The 24,835-nt window shown below is 38.3% G+C and overlaps 2 protein-coding genes across 16 annotated transcripts in view; one reads left to right on the forward strand and one right to left on the reverse strand.

Moving 5' to 3' along the window:
* Positions 1–6,529, reverse strand: part of Aspa (aspartoacylase) — a 53,587-nt gene extending 47,058 nt beyond the window's left edge. For 3 of the 13 annotated variants that reach the window (XR_010055268.1, XM_006246818.5, XM_017597543.3), the window contains exon 1: positions 1,378–1,778. Coding sequence is in view for 12 of the 13 variants with exons in the window: in XM_006246818.5 (XP_006246880.1) it covers positions 1,378–1,610 (233 nt within the window). In the remaining variant the exon portion in view is untranslated. Of the gene's footprint in view, positions 1–1,377; positions 1,780–3,691; positions 3,755–6,180 lie in introns of those variants that run through there. The other 10 variants (XM_039086919.2, XM_063269921.1, XM_039086918.2 and 7 more) reach the window with 7 other exon arrangements.
* Positions 6,475–24,317, forward strand: Spata22 (spermatogenesis associated 22). Of its 3 annotated transcripts, none has more exons than XM_006246763.5 (9): positions 6,475–6,653; positions 8,008–8,114; positions 11,016–11,144; positions 14,311–14,371; positions 14,493–14,588; positions 17,312–17,654; positions 22,373–22,496; positions 23,503–23,600; positions 23,984–24,317. In XM_006246763.5, the coding sequence occupies exons 2-9, from the start codon at positions 8,072–8,074 to the stop codon at positions 24,173–24,175; spliced, it is 1,086 nt and encodes a 361-aa protein (XP_006246825.1). In that variant the 5' UTR covers positions 6,475–6,653; positions 8,008–8,071; the 3' UTR covers positions 24,176–24,317. The 3 variants fall into 3 exon arrangements, with proteins under 3 accessions (XP_006246825.1, XP_006246824.1, NP_001178753.1); XM_006246762.5 differs by having other exon boundaries at positions 6,566–6,744; NM_001191824.1 differs by lacking the exon at positions 6,475–6,653 and having other exon boundaries at positions 8,072–8,114.
* The last annotated feature ends 518 nt before the right edge of the window (positions 24,318–24,835 follow it).

A 24,835-nucleotide genomic window follows, 5' to 3' on the forward strand; every position in this document is an offset into this window, starting at 1 on the left:
CCTGGGTAGCTGAGATTATAGATCTGTGCTGCAAAGCCTGGCTGCTCTGTGAAGTTCTTGTAAAGAGTGTGTGTATGTGTGTGTGTGGGGGCTTACCACACCAGACAAGGGGGCTGGAGAACAGAGAAGCTTCTAAGGGTGCTTCTGTAAGGAACTTGTGGGTAATAGTGTCACTGCTGAAATGAGGAAGAGACTTAGAAGAGGACACACAGGAGAAGCTCACTGGTTTATTTATCTCATGATTTTCATAATCACCATGAGACAGAGCTGTCTAGCCTCTGAAGTGTTAAGACTAAGAAACAGAATGTGAATCCAATTTAAAGCACCACAGTCGTGGAGAAGCTGCTAATGGCTGTTAGTTAAAAAACCCACTCTAGCTCACTTCAGAATTTTTTGGGAAGTTAATATGCAGGTTAAAAGATTCATTCTTCAACAAATCTTACTTGTAATATATAAGGTAGATAATAGCTATTTTAGTTTAACAAACATTAATTGTCCTGATATAACCTCAATCATGAAGAGAAAAGTATTTCTGGAATTTAAATTATGCTAATAAAATTACTTGGCCATCGAGTATCTCAGCAGTTTAACTTCCTTGCAAAACAAATACTTTGTAAAGGCAAATTTTGTTTCATTTACATTTCTTTTGTTCTGTGGTGGGAATGGACCCAGGAATTCTCTAGCTCCGCCTAGTATTTACCAGCAAACAAGTTCAAGGCCAGTCCTGCTGGGGCAGGCCTATAATCTCAACCCAAATTTGGAAAGGTCAGAGGAAGCTCCTTCAGGCCTCATTTTCCTCAATGAGAAGCCACCACTAGAGAGAATTTTGTCTCCCCCCCAGGCCACAGGTGAGCCTGTAGCTCCCTGGCAGTGGGTGCTAACTCACTCTTTCATTCAAAAAATATGAATCAAAATGTCATACCTGCAAGAAAGCATAGTGGTGAGTTTCCCACACAACAGTATGTTTACCAGTATAATAACCAAACCGTCATTTATTTTTATCTTTTTGATAATAATTTAGATTTTTTATTTTTATTGTTGTTCAACACAAATTTATGCAGAGGATTATTCTATTTGTGTCTTTCAAGTCACATGAGTCAAAAATATAGATTTTTTTTGTATTTGTTGGTATACAGTAAAAAGAAGATTCAGAAGGGCTTGGTGCTTTAGAAAGTTTACAACAGAGCACGTGAATGCCCAGTTTGGGTAACTGCATAATTCACAATGCAGCATGATTAAAAGTGAAAGTGATTTTATTCACCACGGATGTTCCACATATGGATCTGACTACTTATTAGGAGCATTTGTATGTTCTCCTTCCCAATGACTAACGTTTCTCACCTATATATACTCTCAGAGAATAGAGAACAGTCTTACCTAAGATTTTCAAGGTCAAAAACACGGTTCAGGTCACAGTCAATGTATCTGGTGCACTTCTCCACCGCTCTTGGGTTGGTAATGAATGGCTTCACTTCCAGCCCTGCTCTGTGAACTTCAGCGCCATTCTTTAGCCAGTGAGTAACTAGAAACACTCCAGTCAGTTCATTTCCATGAGTCCCTCCGAAGATGGCAATCTTTTTAATAGGTTCTTCAGCAACACAAGAAGTCATTTTACCAAATACCAAAATCTGGTCTGGTTTCTGCAATTCAGAAGAGAGGAGGTCAAAGGACACTTAACTTCTGAGAAAAGTTTCCAAGTTTAGATCTAAGTGAGAAGTGAAAAATACAGAGCTCTCTTGGGAACTGACTTCACAACTGTTTCTGTCACAATGTCCAAGCCTGCTTACTTTATGGACACTTCCTTCTGTAACCCCTCCCTTGACCATATATGGATTAAAATATGCAAGGATCGAGGATCAAGATGCAGCTGTTAACTTCTACCCCCCCCTTGGATGGTCAGCAGATTGAAGCACAATTGTGTTAGCATCCCCTGCTATAAAAATTCTGTTTTCTGTTCAGAATGGTTATTTATAAAATAATACCACATTAAGCTCAATCCTCCCAAATATAACAATGTGGCTTATTCAGTGTTTTTGTTTCCACTGACATTTAAAAACATTTCCAAAGTAAGCAAGGCACTTTTCCTGATCTGAAGGCCTTGTTGTCTCTGACCTCCTCTTGGAACAGCATCCTTTCTTTCAGCATAGCTGTCCACAGAGGCACAAGAGCCTAGTCATGATATGCTCAGTGACTGACACAGACGGTCAGTGACACAGAATATGGCAGAAATGCAGCAGGCAGAAATGTTCAATCCTGAGGAGAGAACCAACTTCTGAAAGTTGTCCTCTGACCACCACATATGTGTGTCTGTTCTCTCTCTTTCTCTTCTCTGTCTTTTACACACAAATAATGAAATAAAAATTATTTAAAAACAGTGACTTCGAAATATCTTTAACTTTTGTTTCATGAAGCTTTTGGTGAGTCTATGATATCTTTTAAAAAAAATGTGTTTAAATACCAAATGAAAAGTAGCTGTCAGTAATAGTCAAGTCTCTTAAATGCCTGAAAATATTTTGCAATTTAATATATAAAAATTAACATATTAGTATATAGTATACATGTACTACATATATTTTAACCACATCATAGAGTTATAAAGACATGATCTCATTTACTGGTATCAAAGGTATCTTCTGCTATGTGTTGTTCTAAAGGAGGTCTTACTAATCTAGGATAAAATGATTACATAGTTTTGGAGAAATAACTCGGAGCCAAATCATACTTGATTTCATGCTTAATCACCCAGAAAACCAAGAATGTACAGAAAATATTATATATTTTCATATATATATGGAACAACACTAAGTCATTTCATAAGTTTCATAAGGATACAATACAGCAATCATTAACCATACAGGGTAGGTTAATCAATAATCGCCCCCTACCCCCAGACATCTGCTTACTTTATCCATAAATTCACTTTATGAGTTATAATATGGAGACATCCTCATTGCAAGGACGAAGGAAAGAAACACTCAGCTTGATTAAGTTCCCACAGTTACATAAAAAAAAAAGCTAGGCCCAGGAGCCACACTTCTCATTCAGGCCAGTGTTTGCCATGGGACAACAGGGTGACTCTGTTCTTTTTGGATTCCTCTGAACTTCTAGTTTTGCTCATTCAGAGCTCACATAAACAGTCAGCACAGTGTAGAATCACAAGACAGACCAAATGCATGGTGGAAATACAAAATGTTTCATAGTATTTAATAAGTCAGTGCCTCAATCCCTTTTGTTTTTAAAGAGATTATAATGCGGAGATAAAACAAAGTCAAGTCTGCTTACACATCAAAATTACTGCTGTCATCTAAGTCCCTGTAGCCTTTAGTTTCCTTCTGACCTCAGCAAACACTGAACACTTCAAACAACTTAAACAGGCAAGTGTAAAAAGAGGACAGTTCTCCTGCTCCGGTGGTTTTACTGAACTGTGGTGAATTATTACCACCCTGCTGTCTTTTGTCCCTTTCCTGCTGACCTATGGTCTGCTCTGTCTTTTGCCCTGGTCTCTCTGGAAACGCTGCTTCAGTAACTTACTCATGGCAGGCACCACTGACTCGGACTTTGAGGCTTGTTTTATGGAATTTTAACAGGTCAGCATTTTGAAGTACACTTCCACATTTCTAAAGTTTTTGTGATATGTCCAAGTGAGTAACTTCCTGGGCAGTTAATGACCAGCAGCAGCTCTCATACGTACCTTGCTCACTGTGTACAGTTTGTCCCCTGCAGGAAGCTTTACTAGAAAACGAAAGCTTTTGCTTAGAACTGGGGCAGCAGAGGCATTCACTCTCTTATACCAAGTTAACTTCCAAGAGTTTTAACCCCTGGTTTCCCAAAGCACCAACTCTGTTTCCCAAAGCACCTGGCAAAAATCTACCTACTTCTATTAGGTATTTTTTTTTGAGAGTTCAGAAATTGATAGCATATTGAATAAAATCCTTCATAGTTATCGTCTGTTGATAAAAATACTTTAAAAAAGTGTTACTTCCAGAACTACAGATTTGTGTGTATTTTTGGCTGTTGTTATTGTTTTGACAGGGTCTTGCCACACAGCTTTGGCTGGCTTCAAACTCCTTATGTGGCTGAGACTGGCTTTGAACTTATGAAACCTCCTGTCAGCCTTCTGAGTTCTGAGATTACTAATTATAAAAAAAAAAAAAAAAAAAAAAAAAAAAAAGAATCACGTAGTTTAAAACAAAGGGGTAGTGAAGTTTGACTTCACAGTATTGCTAGCCAATGGATCAATGCCAGAGACTTTGTTGGAGGGATCAGGCTGAGGCTGTTTCTGAAGCAGTGTGTTAGAAGGCATTCTAGTTTGCTTTGACTAGCACTCTGGCCAAAAGCAACTTCATCCATCCTTGCGGGAAGTCAGTACAGGAACTTATTATGTAGGAACAAGCATAAGCCATGGAGGAGGAGCTGCTAATTCACTCACTGCCTCTGCTCAGCTAGCTTTCTTTCTTTTTTTTTTTTGGTTCTTTTTTTTCCCGGAGCTGGGGACCGAACCCAGGGCCTTGCGCTTCCTAGGTAAGCGCTCTACCACTGAGCTAAATCCCCAGCCCCCTCAGCTAGCTTTCTTATGTAGCCCACATCCACCCACCTAGGGAGGGCTGGTACCACTCACAGTGGACTGGGACCTCCCAGAGCAATTATTAATTATTAACTATTAATCTTTCTCAGACATGGCCAGAGGCCAATCGGATCTGGGCAGTTCTTCAACTGAGGACTCTCAGATGATTCTCAGCCGTGTCAGGTTGAAACTAGCTAGGACAGCTGGTAGAAAGTGCCTTATTTTAAAGAAAGTGTCTTAAGGATAATGTGGTTGCTCAGGAGTCAGGCAATCAAACTATTACAGCTCTCACTCTATCCTCTCTCTGTGACTCTATTGCTGACATCCATCCTGATCGACTGTGTAGATGGAGATGAACGATAACCAGAACAGAGCTGGGGTAGAGGAGGAGGTCATGGGCTGCTAGCAAAGATTCCACATTGCTCATGTCTACATGAGGTAGTACAGGTTATACATAGAGTCCATGCAATCACTCTATCATTGAGTCACACACCATGCCTTGCCCTTTTAAGAATGAGAAATTGTTATTGTTTGGGGGATTATGTATTGTACACATGCTTATGTGAGCACATATCAAGCCAAATTCCACTTCCTTGAAAATTATTATACTCATGTTTTGGGTAAGTATTCTATCTGGAATCATGACGACTAAGTTTTTTTCCGCAGGCATTTTGTTGAAGACTTTTTCCAAATTAAAATGATTCTATTCAAAGTTTATTCCTTATCCCGTCAACCAGTCCACTACCACTCTTGTTTACTGACAGGGAAACTAACATGTTTTTATTTTCTTTTAGGTGTTTTCTAATAACCATCCTTCCATAGCAGCCTTTTTCACATCCCTTCAGTTATGTTGGATAGCCAGAAGACAGGGAAATAAGAGGACATGGTCTTTGAGGGAAGATACCTATTCTAAGTAGATACACTGTAGCTAGTAGATATTCATTCTAAGTAGCTAGCCTATACCTCACAAATGGCAGGTACTGTTGGAAACAGGAATTAACCTTTATTGAGCACATACCATGTGCTGGGACCATTCACTGTCTCTTTTAATATTTTAAGTTAATTAAATATTAAAATTGTTGTTGCTATTTTATCAAGGAAGGAAATGTAGACATCACATGCTCAAAGTCACAGAGCCAAGAACTCCCCATTTTTTCCAGGCAGGCTTCTTTCTGTGACACAAGCTTCTCTTGACAGGAGGCTGTCTCTGTGACTCTAACAGTAGTGCTAAAATGAACACTTGGTAAGAATTCAGCAACTGGGAATTGCAATTGAAATTTTGGGAATTATTCCAAAAATGGTTTCTACCCATATGTAAAAGGCTGAAGAAAAAAATCAAGAAAAGCTACCAACGTAGTGAGTTTGGCCACATCTCCAATTGCCCCTTCTATAGGAAGGTTCTCCGATCCTCATACCGCCCTGCTTCCTTTGTAGACCTCAGTGACCCATGAGCTCCTTTGCTGTCCTAAACAACAGTAGCACTGGTCCTGCCTACCTGCCAGCTCTGCTCTGGATGTGGGTCCAAAATGGGCCTCAGTTCCCCCACAGGTCTCCTGGAGACTAAAATTTCCTGCCTGACCCATGGCAGACGTGTGGCCACATTAGGCAAGACATACCTTGTTTTGCTGCCTTGGGAATCATTCTCTTTAAGCACAGTCTAGGATGTCAGCAGCATCTTAGAAAACTTCTAGTGTCTAGGAAATGGGCAAGGCAGAAGGGAAAGAGAGACCATGATTTTCTGACGTCACTGTGGCAGAGCAAGGCTGGGGACCTCCTTCTGCCTCATCCATAACAAGCACAAGTTTCTGTCTGTGGACCAAACAGTTAAAGAGGTAGAGCCATGCCTAAGCCAGCTTTGTACCTCACAAGGGACAACGAAAAGAGCATCACTTTTGCCTTTACCGGCAGAGAAACTCGGTCCTGTTCCTTTAACTCTCGCGAGACCTTGGCCCCTGCGAGTAGCACAGGGGCTCCAGAGCGCCTGCGCGCTTCAAGCGCTTCACACTTCAGATTACCGCGCCTGCGCAAAGCTTCCCGTGGGTTTCCAGAGGCGGGAAGTTCCGCGTGTCTCCCTGCTGACGGAGGCGAGGTTAATTTGAGGGCTTTCTTTGTACATGGTGTTGGCAGGGAATTCTTGGAAGGAAATACCATTCGTTGACCTAAAACGGCCCCATGACTGGGTGTGTCAGACGGCAGAGGGATGTTGGAAGGGAAGATGAATTCTGACTGGAAAAATCTCTCCCTTCCTTTAAGGAGGCCTCAAACAGGCCTTGTCTGGCCTCTTGTTGAGGTCATGGTCTCAAGGCAGACTTGTCAGTGAGTTGGGTAGTACCTACCCCCATATCCCCAACAACTACCCCACCACCCCTACTCCCATAGCCCCTGACACCCCAGTCACCCCTCTCTCACCAACCGGCCCCTGCCACTCTGCCGCTCCCACCCATGCTTCCACGACTCCTGTCATCCCAGTCACCCTGCTCCTGCCACCCCTACCCCTGCTACCCCAGTCCCCCATCCCTGTCACCCCACCTCTGCTCCAGCTGAAGCCAGTTCTCTGGGGAGCTGGTGTCAGGGCAACAGAATTTAGTGGTCCAAGAAAATGATGGTGTATTTCCATGTATTTCTGAATCAAGCATAGTAACCTACCCCTGCAGTCCCAGCTCTTGGGTGGTAGAGATGGGAAGATCACAAGTTTGAAGCAAGTCTGGGTGTTAAGAGACTCTGTTTTAGGATATTTAGGTTATTCAGCCCGTGTAAGTTCTCTTAGGCTGAGGATGAGTTGGTGTTTCTGTGTTGAGAAAAAAAATGGCCCCATCTCTCTTCTGACTCTTAGAGTGGTAGAAAACTATGTAAAAGTTCCTATTCAAGTTCAAGACACACAAAGAGGCAGTCCTCGGCCTCTTGTTTTTGCAAATGATATTTGGACATTCATGTTTAGCTGTTTGATTTTCACTGTTACTTGTGATCATAGCAGCCTGTCTCACTGGGCAGAGGATTTGCAGTAGAAATTATTTGGGTTTGTGTCTGGCCTGTTCATGGGCAAACATTTGTTGAATTAAACAAATTATATTAAGATATAAATATATTAGGGAGCTAAAATCAGAAAAAAAAACCCACAATGGAAAAATGTTTTTCTGTAAGTTTGCCAGTGCTGTAATTCCTTTCCCTTATAGTTTTGGTTCCCATGATGGGTCCTGAATTCTGAAATAAATTGCTTAGACTGTGTGGAAACTCTGTATATATTTAGAAGACAAGATTATATACACCCCTGTCGTAAGTTATTTGAACATAGCTGGGAAAATGGGGTATATTTTAAATTATTATTCATAAAGCAGTTCCTGAGGTGATAACATTTGACAGTTTTAAACCGTAATGTCCATAATTAGTTGACTGAAAAGTTGATCTTGCGGATGAATATGAGTTACATGTTTCTTCCTTCTAAGGTTTAGTTAACTTCATTTTGTAAATGTCAAGTGCTAAACACAAAAGGTTTTGACACTGAAGAAAATGAAGAGAAACTTAAATGAAAGTTCAACTCGAAGTACAGCAGGTATTGAACAGCATTTGTTTGTTTTTGACGTTTTTCACATAGTACATACAACATGTATAGTTTGTAGGAACGTTTGGGAAGGAATGTTTAATGAGATTAGACATTTAACCTAGCCTCTTTTTACAATCAAATGGGTAAAGTAAGCTTGTCAAGGCAAAGTATTTAGTAGCAGAGATGACAGTAAAGGTAAATGGACTGAGATTTGCTCTGGTGCTTTTTCTGCAAAACTTAAAGGATTGATTTATTTATGGTTCTAAGTAGAAAACAATGAAATACATTTGTGTGTTTGATTGACTTGTTAACTTTTTAAAAGTATATCCTTCTTAAAAAATTGGTTATTTATTTACATTTCAAATGTTGTCCCCCTTCTCAGTCTCCCTTCTGCGAATGCCCCATTCCATCATCCCCCCTCCCTTTGCCTCTAAAAGGGTGCTCCCCACCTCGCCACCTACCCACTCACTCACCTACCCACCCCTCTAGCAGCATTTTCACTTTTCAAGGCTCCGTGTTCACTGTCTTTTTACTTCCCTCTGGAAGAAAGCACTGATAGGAAGATATTCTGAAATATATTTGACACACTATGGTTATATATATTTAAATTTTGGAAACAAACTTTAAAATTATTAATGGAATCATATGAATAAAATATTAAAATAATTTCATATATAGCAATACTCATATTTTAAATTTTTTTCAGTGTGCTTTCATAGACTTTGATGTAGTCATTGTTTTTCTTCCACACTAGGAATTTAAAGTATGAAGTTAACATATAACATTTCCAATTTTAAAATTTGAATTTTATTATTAGTGTGTATGAGTGCAGATATATACATATCATGATGGTGTGTGTGTGTGTGTGTGTGTGTGTGTGAGAGAGAGAGGGGGGGGGAGGGAGAGAGAGGGAAGAGACAAATTTGGGAGTCAGTTCTCTCCACACACTGTCCATTCGGGTTTCAAACTTAGCATTTGAGTCTTGCATGGCAAGCGCTGTTACCCACAGAGTACTAACTCATTTGTGGTCCTCATTTCCATTTTACGTGTACTGTTGTTTCTCTGTGTAGCCTTGGCTGTCTTGGAACTCCCCCTAGAAACCAGACTGGCCTTGAACACACAGAGATCCACCTACCTCTGCTTCCTGAGTGCTGGGATTAAACGTGTGCACCACCACCAACCAAGCTGTTTCCTAATATTTTGTATTATTTCTATTTTCCCAGTTATGAGGTAACATAAGGATAGAAGTCAAGAATGAGGAGAGCTAGGGAAATGACTATGATGCACAATGAAGACTGCAATGATAATTTGTAATGGGACACCATATTCTAGACATTTAGTCACAAGGATTTAATCTTTGTCATCACCTCTGTTTTCTAGATAAGACACCAAGACATGAAGCTTTAAATAAGTAATCTATTGCATTTTAGAAATAGGACTTGAACCTTGAAATCTGATTTTAGAGTATATATTCTTAATCATTATGTTATGCTTCTTTGTATATATCTCTGGTATAAAGAGTTTAAGGAGACTGCTCAGATTTAACTTTGAAGTTTTATTTCAAATCTTTCTAAAAGGCACAGTTAAAAACCAGGCATCCTGACTCAAGGACCTACATGATAATAGGTTTTCATTAGAGATCTTCCTGAGTTAGTATTGTCCAGTGAGAATGGGGCAGCTAGACAGTGGTGGAGTGGTAAGGGTTTCTGAACTGATGTTTAGGATCTTGGGTTCTATCTCAGTTTTTCTAGTTATTGCTTTGAAGATCTCTTTTGATCCTGAATTCTCTTGTAGCTTTTAAAGTTTATTTATTGTTTTGACTGAAGAACCTGTTTTTGTCATGTGGAGGAAGTGGTAGTGGTATTTACTTTTACTTGTATTGAATATTGTCATTCTCTTAAGAAAGTGGTTTTCCACCTGTGGGTCAAGACCCCTTTAGGGTGTCTTAGTTAGGGTTTTACTGCTGTGAACAGATACCGTGACTAAGGCAACTCTTCTAAGGACCCGTTTAATTGTGACTTACTTACAGGTTCAGAGGTTTAGTCCATTATCAAGTCAGGAACATGGCAGCATCCAGGCAGGATTAGTGCAGAAGGAATGGAGAGTTCTACATCTTTTTCTGAAGGTTGCTAGTGGAATACTGGCTTCCAGGCAGATAGGATAAGGGTCTTAAAGCCCACACCCACAGTGACACACCTATTTCAACAAGGCTATACCCGATACTAGTGCCACTCCCCGGGCCTAGCATATACAACAACATTGAAGATTGTGACCTTGGAACCTGCATGTTAATCAGAATTCCAGGATAAATCTTAGTCAAACTAAAGTTTGGTAACTATGGTCTGAGAGGCTGGTAGTCACACTAAAAAGTGGTTAGATTTTGGGAAAGCATGGTTCAAAATTTTTTCTTTCTTAGCTTTGATATATTTTATAGGTACTCTGCAGCTAATAAGAAAGACAAGCTGAAGAGGGAAATTCAGGAAAGAAAAGATAGGGCTGGAGAGATGACTCAGTGGTTAAGAACACTGACTGTTCTTCCAAAGGTCTTGAGTTCAAATCCCACCAACCACATGGTGGCTCACAACCATCTGTAATAAGATCTGATGCCCTCTTCTGGTGTGTCTGAGATAGCTACAGTGTAATCATATAAGTCTTAGAAAAAAAGAAAGAAAAGATTTGGGAAAGGTTTGGGGATAAAAACAGAGACAGGAGAAGAAAGGACTTTAGAGATACATGGACTTCTAATGATTGTAAAAATCATTTTAAGGGCATGAAATATATCTGTAGTGTATTAGCATATAGAAGTAGACCATAAGTTGTACATTATTACCTATTATTAATGGAAATTATTCCAGATGTAGACATCTTATTTACCTATTTCATACTAATTTATTGGTACATCTTACGTAGGCTGTTTGCCTGTGCCGTTGTTCAATCAGAAAAAGAGGAACAGACAGCCATTAACGTCTAATCCACTTCAGAGTGATCCAGGAATTGGTACTGTTTCTGACACTTATGGTTTCCCATCTCTACCAACAGGTAAGAAAATGAGTAAGTAAAAGTTTCAAGAGACAAGAACTAGAAGGTAGAAAATTACTGGGTCTCTCATTGCAGAAAGTCCCTGCTGCTTTTCACTGCCCAGATATAGAGATTACTTGGCTCCTTCTGAGCATTCCAGCACAGGAGTTTTGAGTTGCCTAGTATACGGGGATGGCTTAGCATTTAAATGAAGTCTATCTTTATGTCAGGAGCCTTTGTTCTATTAAAGTAGGAACCCACATTGCAAAGACTATTTTTCTTTCTCAGAACATAGAATACTGTGACTTACATATTTTGTAGGAAAGGATGGAAGGGTTTAAGTTACCTCAAAAACATGGAAAAGAGTATATAGAGTTTTAAAAACATGGAAAAAAAGTAGACAGTAGAAAAGGAATAAGCTCAGGAATTTCTGATGTTTGGTTCTAGTCATTGCTTTCTCAGAGCATTTTTGCCTGTCTTTCTCTGTTGTCTCCCTCAGTGTTTTATGGGATCTGAAAACTCTTAAGTTGAAACTTAAAGGTTGAGTAGGAAGATGGACTTTTAGGAGGTGCTTAGAGTTGGGAGGAGTCTACTCCCCTACAGAAGGAAGTGGCCTTGGGAAGGATGAAGGAGAAGTTGTTTGCTGCTTCTGTCCTGTGAGGACACTAAGAGGGGCTCCCTCTGAAGTGAGAACAAGCTTTACAATAGCTAGTTTGTCCTCACCTCAATCTAAGATATTTTACTCTCCAGGGCTGTCAAAGACTTTTATTTGTACATTACCCAGTTTAAGATATTTTGTAATCTCCCAAATGGTCTAAGATCCTCTCATCTAGTATGCTTTCTTGTAGCTTAAACCAGCACATTATGATACTTGTCATTGCTGGGAGTTTACATACTCTAACTCTACTTCTCAGAGACTGCCTTTTGTGACTCTTGTTTACGTTTTTGAGCCAGGAAGCTTCTAATATGTGTTACATTTTAAGTGAGACCACTAAAATCTTGTCATCTATGAACTAGTTATCCACAGTGGTGATAGTGGTGAGTGTTGGGAGACTTTACTTTTCATATGTATGTATGTATGTATGTATGTATGTATGTATGTATGTATACGTGCATGTGTGTGCTAGAGATGAGACTCAGGCCATTCAGTCTGATGGCAAGGCTTTCTGTTCACTGGTTCAGTGTTCACTGTCTTTTTACTTCCTCTGGAAGAAAGCACTGATAGGAAGATATTCTGAAATATATTTGACACATTATGGTTATGTATATTTAAATTTTGGAAACAAATTTTAAAATTATTAATGGAATCATATGAATAAAATATTAAAATAATTTCATATATAGCAATACTATATTTTAAATTTTTTTCAGTGTGCTTTCATAGACTTTGATGTAGTCATTGTTTTTCTTCCACACTAGGAATTTAAAGTATGAAGTTAACATATAACGTTTCCAATTTTAAAATTTGAATTTTATTATTAGTGTGTATGAGTGCAGATATATACATATCATGATGGTGTGTGTGTGTGTGTGTGTGTGTGTGTGTGTGTGTGTGTGAGAGAGAGAGAGGGGTGGTGGGGGAGAGGGAGAGAGGGAGAGAGAGGGAAGAGACAAATTTGGGAGTCAGTTCTCTCCACACACTGTCCATTCGGGTTTCAAACTTAGCATTTGAGTCTTGCAAGGCAAGCGCTATTACCCACAGAGTACTAACTCATTTGTGGTCTTCATTTCCATTTTATGTATACAGTTGTTGTAAAAATATATAAAAAAACCCAAATCACTGTCTTTTATCCCCCACCAGATCCAGCACCGAAGTGCCCCAAGATATCTGCTAGATATCTTGGTGGAAACACATCCCAACTCCATGGCATTTCAGTTTCTCTAGCCGCCACATACACTCCCAAAGTCAGATTGCCACATGAAAGAACACACAGCCCAATTACCTTTGATCCAATTGATAAGATATAATTGCCCACCTAGACATACAAAGCCCTGCACACATCCATCCCTTAAGAACATTCATAACAACCTGTAAGGTACAGCATGGAATCTTAACATCAACCTCCATGTTCTCTCTGCCGTGGCTTCTCTCCTTCCTCCCTCTTCCGTTCCCGTCTCCTCTTCCTTCAAACTTTTCTCCTGCCCATCCTTCCTTCCCCCCCAATGACAGGTCTCATTCTTTTTTTTTTTTTTTGGTTCTTTTTTTCGGAGCTGGGGACCGAACCCAGGGCCTTGCGCTTGCTAGGCAAGAACTCTACCACTGAGCTAAATCCCCAGCCCCGACAGGTCTCATTCTATCTTGTACCTGCCTCACCTGTATGACATCATCCCACACTATACAAAGTAGAAATTCCCATGGACATGCACAAATCAGCATTCACTATCACTTAAAGTCTTTCTTATCATTTAAAATGTTTTATAAATAGCATGAATACTGACCTTGAGAAATTACAAGTGTGAGCTGTCTCATGAAGAAATGTGAATTTTTATTTTGACCTATTAGTCTGGAATACAATCAACATTTATAAGAAGAGAATATGGGAGAAAAGAGGTGGCTCAGTGCTCAAGAGGGCTTACTAGTCTTTCAGAGGACCTGAGTTTGGTTCCCAACATCCATTTCAGGTGTCTTACAACTTCTTTATACCTCCAAGTCCAGGGGATCCTTTGGCCTCTATGAACATCTACACTCATGTGCACTATGCACCCCCACATGCAAATAATTAAAACATAAAAATAGAAATTAAGTATATAAGAGAGTAACTGGAAAAGAGTAGAAAATGTATGTAGAAGTGTTTACCATACGTAGTAAGAGTGAGATTTCATGTTAAAACTTTATCTTCCTCTGATTCTGTGTTTCTCCCTTTCACAAATAGTTATCTTGCTACCAGTTATGCATTTCTTGATAGGGAATGGAATAAAATTTAAGAAACATTGAATTCAATTAAATTTATGTTGCCTATTACAAGGCACTCTATTAGGATCAGTTGTGGAAAAGACAGATTGAACTACTCTCTTTGCTTAAATACAGTATTTATAAAATTAGGCAGGCTGTGACAAATCCTGCAATCAATTGCTACTAAAACCTGTGTCTTTTTTTTCTCAACTTGTTAGAACTATCAAATTAAATAAATATAAGAAATTATTTTGAAAATAAAATCTTATTTTTATGTGTTCTTATACTTTTGAGATTGGGCGTGGGAAGCTGTGAATCCAGTGGTGGCTCCTTTAAAGAAAACAGTGAATACAGGGTAAGTGGAAAAATATGAACTAACATATAGGTCTGTTACTGACTGATGTTACTTTCTGTATACATTTTACATTTATCAATTTAAAAACAAATTGTGTTTAACAAGATCTTTTCCTTGAAAGGCAAATACCAGCTTCTGCTTCTTATCCCCTGAGAATTGAAGATCCTGTGTGTAAATCTATTGAGTCAAACGCTAAAAGAAGCCAAGGTGGCGGGGGGTGAGTCTGCATCTGCTTCCTCTTTCTCTCCTTTCCTTAAGAAGTACGTTTAGGAAATCTCTACATTAATAACAAACTAATATTTGAATATAATCTATATATACCCTCCTTTATGCTTTAAATTACACAATGTAATAAATGTAAATATTATATAATTGTCATTGTGTACTTAAGAAATAGTGACAAAGTATATGTTTATGCAGATATAATTTTTTCTAAATATTTTTGATCTGTAGTTTGTTTTGCTCTGTGGAAGTAGAATATATGGAAGGTTTAAACCGACTTAAAATGGATTTTCATATAGCATTTTTAATATATATTTTTGTTTTGGCTATGCCCATTATCTTCTCTGTATCCCTGTATTCCTACATAAACCCTTCCTCCCGCAGCATTTCCCTCTCTACTTTCATATCACTGTAGTAGGATTTTAATCCAGCTTTATGGCTGCTCAGGCAAGGGATCACATCCAAAGACCTAGGTCTGTGTGATCTGCTACAGACACACCATACATCTTTAATCCCTCTGGCTGGAATACAAGCACCCTTAGTACACACCTTTAATTTCAAATAATATAGGTAAGGTCAGTGTGTAGAAGAAAGCAGCCATGTTTGAAAGTGGTGTCTAGTTGAGGGGAAGACAAATCAGAGAAAGGTTTGACAGAATGAGTCAGAGATAGGATATACCCAACTCTCAGAAGAACAGACAGGAAACAGAGGTGACATAAGAGAAGTGCAGAGTGAGTCAGGAGGAGAGGGCAGTTCAATGCAGTGGACCTGGTCAGGTCAGGTCAGGTCAGGTCAGGTCAGGTCAGGTCAGGTCAGGTCAGGTCAGGTCAGTGCAGTGCAGTGCAGTGCAGTTCAATGCAATTCTGTTTAGAGCAGTTCAGTGCAGTTCAGAGCAGTTGAGTGCAGTTCATTTGAATGCAGTTGAGTTCAGTTGAGTTCATACAGTTTTGTTCAGATTGTGTAGTCAGTGCAGTTCAGTTCATGGAATTGAGAAGCAGTTTTTCCAAGCAGACCAATTCACTGAGAAGCTGAGAGAAGCCAGTGTGAGTCAGTCATCTTGGGGAGGAGTTTGAGCCAGAGCAGCTGAGGTGAACCAGCCAGGTGAGCTTGTTCAGCTGTAAGACTCCAAGATGTCAGTTACATCTGGTGAATAAAAGTTGCTTTTGCATATCACCTATGCTCCGCTATGCTCCCCTTATGGTACTTTTCAACATTCCCTTATAGCTTCTTAGCCTCTACAGGCACTCTAAAGTGAATATGTACTTCTAAGAAATCGAGGCGAGGATCTACATATCCCAGAACATGGCATTAGTGTTTATGAGCCTAGATTTCTTCACTTAGTATATTTTAGTATGATACTTAATAATATACTATAATAGCAAATAATATATCTATTTGCTAGTTCTATGTTTGTTCTACTCAGAAATATAAAAATTATCGTTTTTAGGAAGACATCAGAGTAAATTCTATTTTTCTTTATTTTCTGGGAATATGACTAGCATGGCATGCTTTGTAGTGATTCTCAACGATTTCTTTGTAATAGAAAGCATGTGTGAGATGCTACATACAGGAGCATGGAGGACTCAAAGGACTCTCATGGAAAAGCTTATCCCACTATGGCTGATGACTCCACAAAAGCTCTTCTCTGGAGTTCCCTACCAAAGAGTTTCCTCTCTGCAACTTTGTTTTTCTGCTTATATAACTGTGGGAAGCACCTGGTGGTTTTCTGAGCCTTCTGAATTTCATTAGCTGCCTCAATCTTTTGAGCCTCTTTCTGCCATTAAGGAAGGAATGTTTTAATTCAGTGGAGATAACTGCACAACGGGGTGTATCAAACACTTAATGAATAACAATAATTCTAATATTTTTCCTGGATATTAATGATGTTTGTGGTATTTATAGCTTAAAGATTCATAATTATAATTTTATAACTTTTTATTCTTAAATTTATAGTTAATTTGTTAACAGTATTTCTCAAACTGTACAAGCTCTAGGCCCCATAAAACCTAGTGCTTTTGCTGATTACTAGATTCTCCATGTCTTTTTTCCCAAACATGGGTGGGTTGTATTGATTGCCTTGTAATGCAGGTATTTCTGGGAAAATTATTCATGATTAAGAGCTTGTGAGTTGGACTAATTTTTCTTCCCATATAACTTTTAACTGGCCTGCTTGGAAAATGTACTTTTTCCCCCCTGGGTTTTGTCATTCTGTATTGACAAGCTTTATAAGTAATGGAGATTAGTGTGGTAAAGAAATATAACACATTGTTTAGTAGGGCTTTTAAAACATAAAACATTAAATAACCTTACAGGCAAGCTGTAGCTTTTTTTTTTTTACTTTGTAGAAATTTCAAGATTAATGTGTAAAGAATTAAGTAAAAGTCCTCAAAGTCCTGAAAACTACTGTTGTGTGGAGGCTCAAATATTATAAACACATATTTGTAGCAATGTATTCTGAGTTGGGAGACTGGTTTTCTCTGATTTCTGAACTTGCCAGTGACTTGCTGTTTAACTTTGTATTCATTAGTACTTCCCCAAAACTCTATCTCTTTATCTTGGAAGAGAAGTAATAATATATTATACCATTGTGTAATGAATGATATGTTCCAAATGTCTTACTACTTAGTAGCTATAAACCACAGATAGTCAAAATAATGAAAAATGTCATCAGTTGTTTCTAAATCTGGAGACATAGAGAAGTATGTTTTCCTTTCACAGATACAGAGGCAACAACAGAAACACTAGCTCTAGAACTTGGGATAGAAATGATTTCCGACCTCAGCATAAAACTGTAAGCCCTGCGGCAAACAGTGAGTTCAGTTCTGGTCCAGTGAATTTGGGAGCTCAACGACAAAAACAGTTCCAAACACCTGAATTTCCTAACTTACCTGGACACAAAGAAGCTGAAGTTCCCCGACAGACATATTTATCAAAACTGCCTGGCTCTACAATGAAAGGTCCAGACAGAGCCAGCGCACTGCAGGCATTTAAACCAAGTTTTCAACAAAATCCATTTAATAAAACAGTGTTGGGAGATGTTCCAAGAGAAAATTCTCTGAAGGTAAACATTTAAATATTAACAAATAGCTTATTTATACCTTTAAGCTCATGTAGTAGATATTGAGAAAGATACATACATGGCACACATAGATTAGCATAAATATCCAGCTTCCCACTGGAACTGAGGAGTGTTGGTTTCTGAAATGTCTTAGACTTTTTTATAGTGGCTCTAGAGTTTCCTACTGGGTTCTGGTTTTTATTCTTTTAATTATTAAGGTAGCAATTGTTTATCCATTGCTTGTAGAGACCATCTATGCTTTTTATTATGTCATTTACCCCATCCCCAAAGATATCAGAAACATTTTCCTGCAGAGTGCCACATAACAACATTTTTGGTTTCATAGACCATACTGTCTTCACTGCAGTTACTTTACAAGACTGAACTCTGCCATTGTAACTGGGAGGCAGCCAGAGATAGCATGTTCATGAATAAGCATGGCTGTGGTCCAGCAGAACTTGACAGAAAGAGTGGGTTAGGATAGATTTGGAGTGTAGGCCATAGTTTGCTGACTTCTGCTTTATAATCTGGTCCTGTTCTGCCTTTCATGCCTTCCACATCATATTGCAAAGTGCTGTCCATCTAAGAGTCTTCACACTGGGATGAATATGGTATATACTACAATATCTCTCTGATTTATAGTCTAGAGAGCATGTACCCTTTCCTAAGCTGCACTTCCAAATGTTCTTTGAAGTATTTTCTACACATGTGCAGGTTATCTTCTCTCTCACACCTCATCCCAAGGCCCAGTGGATTGTTGTTCTGTGAATCTGTGTGCTCTGGTGGGCTGCATTGTCCTGCCTGGTGCGTCACCATGGGACCCTTGTTTTCTGCCTTCTACTCGAGGTCAGACTACAGGAGTCACTGAGAGGTTGTCAATGTGAGAAGAGGTGGAGATTTTCTCTTTTCAATGTCTGTGTCCCTTTATGGGCCTAGTTTTCATGGTCTTGGTGATTTTATTTTTCTCCCACTGCACTTTCAGTTTCTTACTGTTTGGGTGCTTAACTACTCTCACAACTCTCACATTTGTTCTGATCATAATCAGAACATCATTGATTTTAGCAAGAAATTAGGGTAAATTCTGTTTTTCTGGAAATAGAGCATGTTTTATAGAGATTCTCAATACTACGTTACCTTGTACAAAGAATGATATGACATTGTCACCTAAGTAACAGTGACTCATTGTGGCAGTCATCATCAAGGAGGCATATTCAAATTTTGCTTACGAGTTAGTATTTTTGTTTGTTTTGAGACAGGGTTTCACTGTGTTGCCCTGAAATCACTATATAGATCAGACTGGCCTCAAACTCTAGAGCTCCACATGCCTCTTCATTTTTATTAATTGGATATTTTATGTATTTTCATTTCAAATGTTATCACTTTCCTCCTCCTCCTATCCTCCCTTCCCCCACTCATCTTGCTTCTATGAAGATGCTCCCACTCCCACCTACCCACTCCCACTTCAACACCCTGGCGTTCCCCTACACTGGGGAAATGAGCCTTCACAGGACCAAGGACTTCTCCTCCTATTGATGCCAGACGATACAGTCTGCTGAAACATATGCGGCTGGAGCCATGGATCCCTCCATGTGTACTCTTTGGTTGGTGGTTTAGTCCCCAGGAGCTCTGAGGGGTCTGGTTAGTTGATATTGTTGTTCTTCCTATGGGGTTGCAAACCCCTTCAGCTCCTTCAGTCCTTTCTCTAACTCCTCCATTGGGGTCTGTGTGCTCAGTCCAATGTTTAGCTGCAAGCATCCTCATTTGTATCAGTAAGGCTCTGGCAGAGTCTCTTGGGAGACATCCATATCAGGCTCCTGTCAGCAGGCACTTCTCAGCATCAACAGTAGTGACTGGGTTTGGTGGCTGCATATGGGATGGATCCTCAAGTGGGACAGTCTCTGGATGACCTTTAGTTCAGTCCCTGCTCCACTCTTTGTCCCTGTATTTCCTCCTGTGAGTATTTTGTTCCCCCTTCTAAGAAGGACTGAAGCATCCACACTTTGGTCATCCTTCTTGAGCTTCATGTGGTCTGTGGACTGTACATTGGGTAATCGGAACTCTTGGGCTAATATCCACTTATCAAGGAGTGCATACTGTGTGTGTTCTTTTGTGATTGGGTTACCTCACTCAGGATGATATTTTCTAGTTCTATCCATTTGCCTATGAATTTCACGAAGTCATTGTTTTTGATAGCTGAGTAGTACTCCATTGTGTAGATGTACCACATTTTCATTATCCATTCCTCTGTTAAAGGGCATCTGGGATCTTTACAGCTTCTGGCTTTTATAAATAAGGCTGATATGAACACAGCGGAGCATGTGTCTTCGTTGTATGTTGGAGCATCTTTTGGGTATATGTCTAGGAGTGGTATAGCTGGGTCCTCAGGTAGTACTATGTCCAATTTTCTGAGGAACCTCCAGACTGATTTCCAGAGTGGTTGTACCAGTCTGCAATCTCACCAGCAATGGAGAAGTGTTCCTCTTTCTCCACATCCTCACCAGCATCTGCTGTCACCTGAGTTTTTGATCTTAGCTATTCTGACTGGTGTGAGGTGGAATCTCAGGGTTGTTTTGATTTGCATTTCCCTGAGGATGTTGAACATTTCTTAGGTGCTTCTCAGTCATTTGATATTCCTCAGTTGAGAATTCTTTGTTTAGTTTTGTACCCAATTTTTAATAGGGTTATTTGATTCTCTGGAGTCTAACTTCTTGAGTTCTTTGTATACATTAGATAATAGCCTTCTATCTGATGTAGGATTGGTAAAGATCTTTTCCTAACCTGTTGGTTGTCATTTTTTCTATTGACAGGGTCCTTTGCCTTACAGAAGCTTTGCAATTTTATGAGGTTCCATTTGTCAATTCTTGATCTTAGAACATAAGCCATTGGTGTTCTGTTCCATTCCCCTATGTGTTTGAAGCTCTTCCCCACTTTCTCTACTATTAGTTTGAGTGTATCTGGTTTTTTGTGGAGGTCCAAGATTGACTTGGATTTGATCTTTGTACAAGGTGATAAGAATGGGTCGACGTGCTGACCTCCAGTTGGACCAGCACCACTTGTTGAAAATGCTATCTTTTTTCCTATTGGATGGTTTTAACTTCTTTGTAAAAGATCAAGTGACCATAGGTGTGTAGGTTCATTTCTGGTCTTCAGTTCTATTCCACTGATCTAGCTGCCTGTCTCTGTACCAATACCATGTAGTTTTTATCACTATTGCTCTGTATACAGCTTGAGGTCAGGGATGGTGATTCCCTTAGAAGTTCTTTTATTGTTGAGGATAGTTTTTCCTATCCTGGGTTTTTTGTTCTTCCAAATAATTTGCAAATTGCTCTTTCTAACTCTGAAGGCTGTGTTTTCAGATCTTAAAAAATTCATAAAGTATGGGGCTAGAGAGAGAACTTGGTATTTAAGAGCACTGGCCATACTTCTAAAGGACTTGGACTCTCTTCCGAACAACCACACAATGGCTCACAACATTCTGAAAGTCTGGTTCCAGGGAATCTGACACCCTTTTCTGACTTCTGTGGGCACAAGGTTCATGCATATATAAACATACACACAAATACATATAAAAGAAAATAAATATTAAAAAATACAAAGTGCAAAATATGCAAAGTACATTTCTATTTCAGGACCTTTACATGTGCTAGTCTCTGTCCTCACTCACTTAACTACCCTCTTAAAATTATAAACCCTGTCTCTCTTCATCTTTTCATTCTATTATTTTTCATGCATAGATGATAACAATGCTAATGTTTTATTATGCTTTTTAACTCATTTATTTGATAAATCCAATTTTAGATTAGAAATTATGTGAAGATATATCATCATTACCATCATTGTTCTTGTTTTTGAGATGAATCTCACCATTCCGCACTCACTAGGGTGGTCTGGAACCTGCTATGTAGACCAGGTTGTCTTTGAACTCACAGAGACTCACCCATTTCTCCTCCTATATATGCCACCAAGCCTGCTTGTTTGCTCACTACTGTTTCTTGAGTAGCTTTAACACAGAGTGGATACTCCAAAAACACTTAAATTTTTTACTAGTGTGTACTAATACTACAAAGTAATGGGTTTCACTATGACATTCTCATAGATTACACTTATATCACTCCATTATCTATCCTTATTTCCCCTCTCCACCTTTTGTTCCCCTTCTACTTCTATGCTTATTTTTCTTCAGTTTAAAAAAAAATCAGTGTCTGCAATGTGAGCTCATGAGGGTAGGGATTCTTTTACTTAACTGTTTGTAGTGAGGCTGGCACGTAATGCCAGTGGAGGAGAAAGTTAATGCAGTAAATGAATAACAATATAAGTAAATCTTTTAAAACTTTACTTATTATTGCACTTATGATGTGTGTAGGGGGGTATGTGTGGAGGTCAGAGGAAAAGTTTGTGGAATTCTTTTCTCTTTCCACCTTTTTGTGGATTCTGGGGATCAAATTCAGGTCATTAGGCTTATATGGCAAGTGCCTTACCCACTGTGCCATCTCTGACTCTGTGATTCTCTTCTTACTTTAAGTACATTCTGGTTTTCACTCTGTAATGCAGTGAAGTATAATGATGGCTTTAATTTGGAGAGATTTAATTACATTGAAACTTTTAGCAGTTGTTTTTACACAGTCTACACACTTATAAGAATCTAGACTTTACATAGATCGGAGTATAATGAATAAAGTGAAACACTTTTCTAATGCAATGCTTTTTTTTTTTTCTGATAGGAAACTACCTTGTATCAGTTAAAGGAAAAAGATAATTCTTTAAGAATTATTTCTGCAGTTATTGAGAGCATGAAGTATTGGCAAGCACAAGTGAAGAAAACTGTACTTCTTTTTGAAGTATTGGGTAGGTATAGTATTTTAAGAATACTTCACTAACACTATTTTGATATCTTTAATTCCATTAGGAATACCTAGGATGTCATGAAGAAATCACGATTTGGAAAAAGGACATTATGTATATTAGGGGAAATGTAGGTTGCCTTCAAAATAACGTATCTTCTATGAGTACTCAGGAGATGGTTGTTAAATGGATGAATAACACCATTTGATAAAAATTCATGGAGATAAACATGAATTAGGACTCAAATTTTATAGATGAAGAAACAGCTTTGAGAGATGTTGACCAGTTTGTTCAAGAAGATGGAGATGGGAAGATGTAGATAAAAAAATACAAACCTGCAGTTATGTGGGATGAGTCAGCCCAGAGATCGAATGTGTTTCTCATATATATATATATATATATATATATATATATATATATATATATATTAATGATTAGCCCAAAAGGTAGATCTTAGGTGCTTTACTCTACCTCAAAATGTAACTATGGAAAGGGATAGACATCAGTTTGATTACCTGAAGTACTGAAATCATTTGTGTACTATTTGCTCTTTTTCTTTCTCTTCGTACATGTACATGAATATATTTCATTTTAGAAAATAAAATCAAGTTTGAACAATGTCATAAAATAGTATTAAGCTGAAGACCTGACACTAGAATTCTAATTCAATGTTGTTTTCATTAAACTGTGATACTTACTTGTTGTTATAGTGTATTTTATTTTATTTTTTTTTCTTTATTTTGGAGCTGGGGACTGAACCCAGGCCTTGTGCTTGCTAGGCAAGCGCTCTATCACTGAGCTAAATCCCCAACCCCCATTTTATTTTTATTATGCCTCTGAAGTTCATCCAGCCTACAGAACACATGAAAAGGATACAATTCCTCTGTAAAACAACACTGTATAAGTAAACTGGGAGAAATGTTATCGGATGACACTTAAATATCAAATTTCTTTGTTAACTCTTATTTATGTTTGTCAATATTCATTTTCCCACTTTAATGCTGATTAGCTGTCCTGGATTCGGCTGTCACGCCTGGCCCACATTATTCAAAGACTTTTCTTATGAGAGATGGGAAAAATATTCTTCCATGTGTATTTTATGAAATTGTGAGTATTTTAAAGTGTTTATTTTCAGTGCCTATGCTAACAAAAGATGAAACTACAGGCCACAGTCTCATTGCAGTAGAAATTCTGTTAGGAAAAAGAGTACATAGTTCGTGAGCCACTATTGGGGGGATTATTAAATGTTCCAGGAACAACTTCTTGCTAGTTCATTAGAAGCCCTATCCAGGTTAGGGCCATCCCTCTGTGACAGGTGACCTGTGCGTGCCTAATGATATTGTATGCAACAGAGAATCACATCATTTGGGGTAGTTCATTGATCATATTTGAGCAATATGATTTTCAATTTAATTAATCATGCTATAAATTAAACATTAAACTTTAGATGAGGCAATAACTAACTTTTGACTTTTATTTTTGAAAAACAGGATCGTGAACTTCCAAGACTGATTAGAGGCCGAGTTCACAGGTGTGTTGGGCACTATGACCCACACAAGAACATTTTCAAGTGTGTTTCTGTCAGACCAGCATCTGCTTCTGAACAAAAGACTTTTCAAGCATTTGTTACAATTGTAGATGCCGAGATGAAATATCATACTAAAGTAATGAATGAAATGTAAATAGTGACAAAGGGAATTACATAATATGAACAGAAGCATTTACTGTTATTAATTTACCACTTGCATGATTTTATCACTCTTGTTTTCTGTATTTCACTTCTTTTTATACAAATAAAAATTTTCTTATAGATTTTCATCAAAACAGCATAACTAGATTTTTTTAATTTTGAAAAGTTATTGAGTTATGTTATTGTAGACTGGTTAAATCACCCATTTAAATTGTGTAACTTAAGTTTTTAGTATATTTACAAAGTTATTCAAAGTCATCATTGCCAGAAGAATGCACATCCATCAACAGTTACTTTCTATTCCCCTTTGCCTCTCAGAACCACAATTTTCTTTTGTGTAACCATGAATTTTTTTGTTGTTGTTCTGCGCATTTCAAAGTAGAGCTAATCTTGATAAATGCTGAACATTTTTTTTATTTTCTAAGAAGAGAAATTTCTTGAAATAAAAAATTTGAGTTTATACTAAAAGATGTTCAGAGAAATTTGTATTGATGTTGTATTTTTTCTATCCACTTTTTTGTAGAAAGCTGATTTGTTTTACAAATATAAATTTTCATTTTCCCTCAAATAAGTTTATTATTATATTGAATGAGGCTTGCAAGGGAGTCCAAACTGAGTAGGGTTAGTGGTGAAGTTTACCAGCAGTGGTTAA

The sequence above is a fragment of the Rattus norvegicus genome, chromosome 10 (genome assembly GCF_036323735.1).
Source record: "Rattus norvegicus strain BN/NHsdMcwi chromosome 10, GRCr8, whole genome shotgun sequence".
NCBI lineage: Eukaryota > Metazoa > Chordata > Mammalia > Rodentia > Muridae > Rattus > Rattus norvegicus.